This window comes from Malurus melanocephalus, unplaced genomic scaffold (genome assembly GCF_030028575.1).
Source record: "Malurus melanocephalus ecotype Western Australia unplaced genomic scaffold, MMel_1.1 scaffold_1218, whole genome shotgun sequence".
NCBI classification, from domain to species: Eukaryota; Metazoa; Chordata; class Aves; order Passeriformes; family Maluridae; genus Malurus; species Malurus melanocephalus.
In genome coordinates, this window is record NW_026624450.1 from 1 (window position 1) to 9,788 (window position 9,788).

The following is a 9,788-nucleotide window of genomic DNA, read 5'->3' on the forward strand; positions in this document are numbered from 1 at the left end:
ATCTGGTATCTTAATTGGCAAGTAAATGAATAAAAGATGTGTTTATTGCTGTGCAATGAGCTTGTTTGCTTTCCCTGCTGTCATTGATTTATTTTGGAGAGGGGAAGGGGACAAGTCTTTGAATTCACTTATCTCCCTCCTACAACTGAAAAGTCATCACTTTTCTTTCTGTCTGTGTATTTTCTCAAAATGGCAGCCGAAAGTACAGAAAATTGGAATTATCACAGTAAGGTCAATTGTGGTGTGACAGCATTTCTCCAAATTACTCAAATTATCAATTTCTGTACCTAACTGACAACATCAAAAGGCAAAGAACATGGACTTTTTCTTGTTATTATTTTAAAATTTACCTTGTTCTAATGAAAGTACTTGTTGCATCTGGTCCAAATTTGGGGAAGTCATTGCTTTCATTTCAGTTTCTGGCACATCTGGTTGTTTTAGGGCTGTGTGTACCTCGGATGCCACACAAAACCAACAGGAGCAGCAGCAACCTAAGTGGCTTGGTTTTTATTTATTTCTTTCCCAACAATTATTTTATTATGGAGTACTGTCTCCACTTGTAATAAATAACCCTCGTTGCTTGTCCTGTCTATRACACATGACAGAGTACCACTGTCARGGCCYGTTGTAATTCCCAGCGAGTCGCCCCCAGCTACTCAGCAGAGCAGAGTCATTTGCAAATGAAGGACATTTGTCTGAATGACACATTTCTGAATGAGAACTGCTTTGTTTTGCAGAGAGTTTGGCCGCTGGAAAGTAAACAATCTTGCTGTGGAAAGAAGAAATTTCCTTGGCTCCCCACTGCCACTCGCCCCAGAATTYTTCCGCAACATAAGGCTACTGGGAMGGCGCCCGACRCTTCAGCAGATCACAGAAAACCTGATCAAGAAATATGGGACACATTTCCTGCTCTCAGCTACCCTGGGAGGTAGGGTTTATTCTGGGAACTGTTAGGAACCAGCTTGGTGTGAGTGGACTAAAGGTGTTGGTCACAACTTTTTCCTTGTAGAGCTGATCCTGCTCCAAGGAGCTTTGTTGGGTGACTCTCTGTGAAGAGCAGGTTCTGTCTGTGGGTCTTGTGGCTCCTCCTTCTGTTTATAGGTGCTGTGTAAACAATTTTATGCATAAAAAGAAAAGAAATCAAATTGCTAAGAATGAAGTGCTTTACCTGGTGTGCTGCTTCTGGTTTTTTGACGTCATTATTTGGCATGGAGGTCATTAAGGAGGGTGATATTATTTTTCTATAAGTGGCCCCGGTAACAATTTACATAATAACAGGTTACAGATTTATTTGGGTCCATTGCAGTCCTGCAGAAATGAAGCCAGAAAACCAGTAACAAGTATTTCCAGCAAATATTTTAATTTATTGAACTTTTAAACTACTTTGTCCACTGGAAAATCCCTATATTGTCACTCTGCCCTTTTTAGAATTAGTCTTCACTTAGCCAGTGGGACTGCATTTTCAAAATGGAATGATGAGGGTTTGCCATGTGATTCCCATTAACTTAATGGAATCTGCATCTTTCAGTCCCCACAGACTAATATGGAAAGGGTAGCCCCACGGATAATAGGGATCCAGTCACCAGATGGATTGAAGAAATCCAGTGAAGAAGCTTAATGTTCAAAGGAGAGCATAAATTGTTCTGAAAGTAAGATAATTAGTACCTGTGATTACCCATCTAGGTATTACCAAATGAACTGACATTTCAGAAATGCAGCTCTAGCCCATCGTGGGTGATAATATTAAAGATAATTCTGGTGATTGAGTGTCCTTCCAGCAGGACAGGCTTGTCAAAATCCTTTATTCACCTGAGGAATGGTTCTCTTTAATACATTTCATAACTGAATCCTATCCATTTGTAAAGGAAATAAGAGCCTTCCTAGTCTTCCTTGGCTGAGAGCTGAGCTCTGTAACAACCCAAATGGTTCACAGAGGTTTCCTTTTGAAGAAGACCATCCTGGAAACAAGTGCAATTTCTGTCTTACTGTAGTTATTTTAAAAAAGAGCTAATTCCTATCATTATTTTGGAAACAAGTACCTCTACAGCACTACCATTAGAATTTTATGAACAATTTATGAGTGTTGACCAGCAATTTGAAACAAAAAAAAATCCCTGAATTCTTTTAATTACTTTGAGTATTTTTGCATGTAAATATACACTTTTTATGAGTGACTGATTTCTTGAGCGTAGAATACATGGCAGAGTTGAATAGAAAAACTAATCACTGAAGAGAAAGGAAATGTTTCTTAAAATATAAAGAGTGATAATTAAAGCTTTGGCTGCAGCGTGTATCATACTGCAAGGTCTATCCAGTGGTAAAAATTATTTTTCAGTATTGCTACCTATCTGGCTAATTATTAACTAACATCATTGTCAAGGTGAAATTGGATCTAACAGTTCTAGGAAAACAGTCTGACATGGGAGCAGCTGATGTTTACATTCAAAACAGCAATATCACACTGATCACAAAAGAGCCACAGATCTGAAGCCTTTCAGGTGGTCTGGACCTAAGTTAAACTAAAACTTAATGGGTATTTCCTTTGGAGACATTTGAAAATTCTAGCTTAGACATTCAATATTCTCTCCAAAGCCTCAGGATTTGCTGCAGGGAAGCTGAGGTAGGATATCCTTCTCTCACCTCACAAAGGCTGTAAAATGCAAAAGCTGCCACAGCCTCGCCCACATTTTCACTCAGAGGGAGACAATGTTGACTTCTGGGCTCTGTCACTGCTTAATAAAGTCAAAAGGAGTTTTTGTATTAACTTGGGTTTTGATTTAGGTCCTTAGTCTCAATTTTTAGGCATGATTTGAGGCACACCTGCTGCCTTCCATTATCACTGGATGGGTGCTGAATACTTCAAAAAATTGGTTCAATTACAATAATTACAGGGAATTAGTAATTTCTAAGAAAGCTTTCATGAGGTAGCTAATAAACCCATACTTTCCTGGATGTGTTAGTTCTCATTTTTGGGCTAGATTGAATGGGGATTCCCACAGATGCTTGTCCACACTTTATTAACATGTAATTAGATTTTTTTTTTATTATTTCAATAATGTATTAGTACTTTCCCTTTAATTACAAGTTGTTTTATTATGAAAGCTTGTCACTTATGCAGCTCGTTAAAAGCAGAAGACCAAATGGAGTGTGCACAGTACTTTTATTTAATGAATCCCCAATCATCTGTATTCATGGACAGAAAGGAAAACTTGGCAAATGAACGATGCTGTGATAAGATTTGTGTGCCTCTGTGACCATTTGGTTTCCATAAAGATCCCTTTTTGAGCATAAAGGGAACTCTTGCACATGTTTGTGATACATTCCCCAGTCTTTATTCACAAACACAGAAATACACTCCTCAAGGGCATTCGGAAATGAGAACTCAGGGAAAAAAAGTTCTATATTTCTTGCTGCCACAAGATAATGTGGAAAGTGACATTTCTCACTGCTTTTATTTCTTATGTAAATTTTATCTTCTTGTGACATAAACTCAATGTCCATAACGAGCAGCTCCAAGCTGCATGATTGAAGGACCCTATGTGACCCAGTAGATCGGGTCACAAATCTTTTTGATTTGCATTCACACTTTTCTCCTTCGCCTGCACACAGTGTTGTGCAATTATTGTCCAGTTTGCTGGAACTACACTTGAATGATTTGCCAAAACCAGCGAGAGCCCTGAGCTTCGGAGCTGGAGGGTGAAGTCTGGGGTACCACTGTGGGAGAAATGTGAGAGCACAGAACCCAATCCCGCTTTAAAGACATTCACTTTAACGCTGCTCCTTCAGAAAAGGCCATTTAGCAGAGCAATAGAGCTGGTGATGAGGATAATTAGCACAGCACAATGAGATGATAGCCTCTTGTTCCTGGCACTTGGGTGAAGTGAGGCTGATTAGGGTGCTTTGCAAGAAGAAGAAGATAGTGGGCTTTGCAAGGAAGTCCTTCTGGCATCCGGAAACACGGTAGCTGCTCTAATAAACCAATTTGTGGGACAATGCCAAAGCTTCTTCTGAAATGAGAACCTCGTTAGGCAACGGGCTAAATGGTAATCTGAAATGTTCCAGGTCGATTTATTTTCACCGCTATTGTCAGTCATCTTTGCTCAAGGTGTTCATTACCAGACCATCAATCCATTCAGCTCTCTGGGTCAGGAAATAGCCTTGGATGTTGTTGAAGGCATGGTGAATCGGAAGGAAAAGAGGTAATTTTATGTTTAAAATAGACAGCCCTAGCAAGTGTGGGCAGATCAGCTTGACCCCAGCCTCTCTCAGCTGATTGCAGCCCTGCAAGTGAGGTGGTTACACCTTTACTATTCCACGAGTGCCAGGTTTTCTGTCCCTGATTAATATTCCCCTGGAGCTGCGTATTAGTCTGCCTGCAGAGATGGGGGAAATTGTCAGGTGGTGTAAAACAGTGAATCTCAATGAATTCCCAAGGATTTATTAGCACTTACACTAACTGCTGATACGACCTTTGCTTTCTATAGCACTCTTTCAAGGTAAGATACAAACTATTGGCAAATAAGGGAAGGAGAGGACAGTCTCAAATGACTGCTCTGAGAAAGAGATTGAAAATTTTGCATCAGACTTGCAAACACCAATTAACCCCCCCACGCCCCCCCCACCCCCTTGGATATGTAAATTCCCTAACATTTAAGATTATGGAAGCTAAGGGGAGGAAGAAAAAGCACAAAATATATTAACTTTCTTTCCTCTCCCGTCTACTTAATGAAGAAAAAATTTAAATCCTCAAACAGATGGTCTGTATAGAATTAACGTGCACTGTTATTCACTTGAACCATGGAAATGATACCACATCTGGCCTGACATTAATTTATATTGTTTTTGAGCCTTTGCATTTCCATCAGCATCTGCTTAAGTTTGGGAAAATGACCTGATAAAACCCTAATGGTACCTCTGATGATCCTGACAGGAATAGATTTTCCTCTAGCTAGAAGTAGTGGTCTACTTATTTAGGTAGTAGCTAAGTTATTTTATTTAATCAGAAACCTTTGAGGAGTCCATAGGCCAATGTTCTGTATAAGATACATTTCTGTGTATGCAGAGAGAGCTCTGAGAAGGTATCTGTGGGTTATGCTCAGTTGTGGCTGCCTTTTAGTGTGTTCTTTTATTCTTCTTTCCTCTCTTTCTGACATGAAGTGATGGGAACTGCTTGGATCACTGCCTTTTCCTACCCCTTCCCAGTCTACAGAGGAAAATGTGAGACATCATATGATCCCTTCATCATTACAAAGATGTGGATACAGGCAATCTCTCAATAGCTGAGGCAGAAAATAGCACCAAAYATTTAAATCATATGAATATGCATTSTTATGTATAACAAAATGTATTTACTCTTTCAATAGATGGTTATATTTAACTACAGTTGTTACAGCATTATTCCAATTCCACCATGTTGATGGAGATTTACATTTTTAATTTAAATAATTCCTGACTATGTTCTTAAGTTGAACACAAAATTAATTTCTAATTTCTGAATGCCACTTACAAACTGTTATTTAGGAGTCTTACACCCAAAAGGCCTCAGATGGGTTGTATACCTGAGTAAATTTCTCTAGACCTATTTTATTTTTTTTAAACACCATGGGGAATAACTTTCTTAACTTGGGAGTTAGTTTAACCTATAAATATAAACAATGGAAAATCTGTTCCTATAAATCTAGAAAGAATTAAATATAGAGGTTAAATTATAAGCTTGCAAATTCCAGGGCTGGTGGGGACATTACTGGACTGTGCCAAGGTCAGTGTAGAGTGTGAACATCAGTTCCCTCCTCCTGCAGTGACTGTCAGTGACAGCCCCCACATGGAAACAAAACTCTGTTAATTTCTTCAACCACTCATTGGGCTGCATGGCATTGTTCTGTGAGCATAACCAAGTGTTTTCATGCTATTTCCTTCAAACCTGAAAAAAATAAAGTGAAGTTTACTGTCTCTTGAATTTTGGGAAGGGGAGTGAATGCTTCTCTCAGAGCTTATGAAAAGCACAGCTGGGAAGATTTGATGCTGAATAATCATGTTTTCTTAGTGTTCACTGTCATTACTTCTTTTCAATTCTTAAAATTCATAATCTTGAATAGTTTTCTAAATCACACTTTTTTAAGCTGGTGCTTGGATATCTCCTTAGCCTGTTTTATGGTGGCAGACAGTATCCAGTGAGCAACAAGATTCATCCATGTTTTCAATGGGATGGGAGTCTCTTTTGGCTTGGGTTTAATTTTCTTCAGATTCACTTAAAACCCAAATTACCATCCCCAAATCAGGGATGGCAGTGTTGCTTCCCAAACCCTGGAGTTCTGGGTGCCAAAGGGAGCCCTTGCACAGTTTTGCAGGGACATGGGTGCCTAAGCAGCAATGTTTGGGAGAATCCTCTTCTTCTAGCAGGACCTCAACCAACTCTGACATGAAAAATTCTGTGAAAAATCTTTTGACTTTTTCAAATATTATTGAACTCCCCCTGATAGCACCTGCTCGTAGCACAGTGCCTGGGAATGCTGGTGATGGGCCAGGACTCCTTGTGTGCCGTGGAAACAAAGTCATTTCAGTTCTGTGACAAAAGGTAAAACCAAAACATGTGTGTCAGGGTGTGGGACAGAACCTGCAGGGCTGGGGATCCCAGGGAGCCTGCCTGCCAGAACACACCCACCAGAAACTGCMATGGAAAGTGTAGGATCAAGCAGGACAAGGATAATGGGATGATGTGATACCCCTGACGGTGTTCGAAGGTTCTTTCCTGTGATGTTCTAATCAAAACAAAACAATGCAGCACACAACCCTGTCCTTTTTCAAAATTTATTTGTTTGTTTGTTTGTTTGTTTGTTTGTTTTTGAAATGGGAGTTTTTATTATTTATTATTTATATATTTATTATTATTTATATTATTTATTATTTATAATTATTTATTATTCCTGTTCTGCTGTCTGCCCTCAGAGAGCAGGGGATGGGAAAATGCCTGACATTTTTTTGATGGGAAAAAAATTCAACCAACTCAATTTTAATCAAAAAACTTAGCAGAATTCTGCTGAAGTAGAATCTTCACCACTATCTCTACTAATGGTTGTTATAGATCAATCAAAAGTATTTCTACAAGAACAAGATGTGGTGGGGGATTCAGGGGCTGAAGAAGATTTCCTATGGAGACAGGCTGGGAGTGCTGGGTTGTTCAGCCTGGAAAAAAGAAGATTCCAGGGAGACATTGCTGTGACATTCCAGAAGTGAAGGAGGCTTATAGAAAAGAGGGAGRGTGACTTTTTACGCAGGCAGATAGTGATAGGGCAAGGGAAAAGGGTTTTAAATTAAAAGAGAAGAAACATAGATTAGATGTTGGGAAGATACCAACTTCACCCTCACCTCCCTGTGGGTGCCCAAAGAAGCTGTGGCTGCCCCTGAATCCCTGGCAGTGCCCAAGGCCAGGGTGGATGGGGCTCACCACCCTCACAGGGAGGAATTTCTTCCCAATATCTGTTCTAACCCAGGTCTTTGCAGCTCCACAAACAGCTGCACAAAGCCCATGGCCCCTGGCTCAAATCTCAGCCCACTCCATTGGTTTTCATCCCAGAAACATCATTCATCCTGGCTGGAGTCACACGGCAGGTTGTGATAAGGCAGGTTTGTTGCATGGGCATAGCTGAATGCCAGCAAGGCTGGAACCTAGAGCAGGTTCTGATGGCAGATTTCTCTCAGACTGTGGGTGGTTAGAATTTGCTGTGCTTTCCCAGGTCCCTCCTCACAGCAGCTGTGAACCTTTGTCAACTTCTTGCAGCACAGAGATTAAATAACTGGGTGGGGAAATTCTGATACTTATGGAGGCTGTGTTAATTCCTGGTTCTTTGGAGCTTCAGGCAATTAATCCCTGCATTGATGACTTCATGCCCAGAATGATGACCCATTAGGAGACTGTAGGAGGAGAAGCATGAATGTAGTGGTGGGAACTGAGGCAAACTCCAGCTGGAATTGCCACCTGCTCCTTTCTGGACCAAAGGAACACACTGGACAAGCCCTCTGGTCTAATTAGMTAAAGAGCTCCATATAGGCTAGTTTTGCCTGTGTAAGGTCTGAGGGGCTTGACTGTGCTCTGAATTTCTGAGAGACTGGGAAACACATAAGATACACACTGCAGAAAAAGGAGTGTGTTCACGTTAACCAAAGACAAATTTTGCGGRTCAGAATTTGGCAACAGATGTGATCTCCTGCACGGAGGCACACGTTCCTCGCTTAGCATTATTCACCACCAAGATTAGCTCCCTCGAGAGATGATGTCATGTTTTCATCCTAGATTTTATCCTTCTGCAGCTATTACTTTTTGGCACATAAACGGATCTGAAGTTGGCATCCCATGCTTGGCATGGGCACAGTGCCACTGCAGCAGATGGGTGAGCAGTGAAAGTAGCACAAGTGGCAAGTCAGACCTTAGCAGGATAACTCCMTTTCCAGGAACAAGGAAAAGGCACTCAGTGGAGTTGTTCAGCACCTAAAMCCCAGGTATAATGACATTATCAATCAATTGCTGAGCTAAGTGTTRAAGAATGCAGGTTACCAAACACAGGCTGAGAGAGTGAGAAAAGTGCTTTTGTAGTTATTTGGGACATAAATTGCATAGAAGAAAATACTGGGTCAAGAAATTACCTTTCCAATTTGTTTTCTGAAGTAAACAGTTTTGCCTAAACACTTTACTAAATGAATTAATTCTTGCTTAGCCTGAAATACAGGAAAAGGTATCCATGAACTAGACAATAAACTTGGAAATTTGACAGTATCTGTAAGTCTGTTCTGGAAATATTCCTAAAAACTCACTCAATTAAACAAGTTAGATTTGTTTTTGATTTTCAATAATCTTACAGAAATTAAAATGTCTGAAATGCAAAGTATTTACCCTCTATAAAGAGACAGGAAGTGGGAAATATACAACACAAGATACTGGAGCTTCTATTTTCTTTTGGAAAAACACCAACTTTCCAAAAACCCCCACACTTCTCAGTTATAGAAATTTGGTTTAGGGCAACTGTTCTATCAGATTTCAGGCATTGCTGAATTGATTAGAAAGCACACAGTTGCTCATAATAAGGGGGAGCAAGGTATCTTTCTCCTSAAATCAGCTATGGCAGGGGTTATAAGGGAAGGAAACRAACAGAAGTCTCAAGAATTACKCTGGTTTCATTTTCTTTTATGYTAACATTRAACACTATGAAATGGATGTATTAARTGACCTTGGAAAGAAACATATTKTATATGTGCTTCGAGCTGARTGTGCACAGAAYCTCTGTACTGTTGGACATTGCTGATGCCTGTGTGGCTTCTGTTTCCCTGCCCAGGAGAGGAGTCACTCACAATTTTTGTGGACAAACGGAAGCTGAGCAAGAGGTCGGAAGGAAGCGACCCCAGCAGCAACAGCTCTGCGGTGACGCTGGAGACCCTGCACCAGCTGGCAGCCTCCTACTTCATCGACAGGGACAGCACCCTGCGCCGCCTGCACCACATCCAGATCGCCTCCACCGCCATCAAGGTAGGGACAGACCCAAAACACAACTCAGGGCAGGCCCCAGCTTCACCAGCTGCGTTCTGGGGAAATGTGGTTTGGTTAGGAATTGCGAGCAAAATGATCAGTTTTGTTTGAAGCTTTTTTACCTGAATCAAAGCATTCAATTTTTGATGATGTTTCTAATGTGGAAGAGGGTCTAAAGATGCACTAAAGAAGTTAGTGAAGAATGAGACATGGTTTGACACAGAAGTGTTTAGAGAAGTGTTTGGTGTTTGAGAGAACCTAATGCGTATAT

At 40.5% G+C, this 9,788-nt stretch overlaps 1 protein-coding gene across 1 annotated transcript in view; it reads left to right on the forward strand.

Annotated features, from left to right (window-relative positions):
- Positions 1 to 737: 737 nt before the first annotated feature.
- The window catches only part of LOC130586596 (BMP/retinoic acid-inducible neural-specific protein 3-like), a gene marked incomplete at its 5' end in the record, with an annotated part of 54,159 nt that continues 45,108 nt past the window's right edge, over positions 738 to 9,788 (forward strand). Inside the window, 2 exons of the mRNA XM_057387454.1 lie at positions 738 to 928; positions 9,327 to 9,517. Coding sequence (XP_057243437.1) covers positions 738 to 928; positions 9,327 to 9,517 — 382 coding nt within the window. The remainder of the gene's footprint in view (positions 929 to 9,326; positions 9,518 to 9,788) is intronic.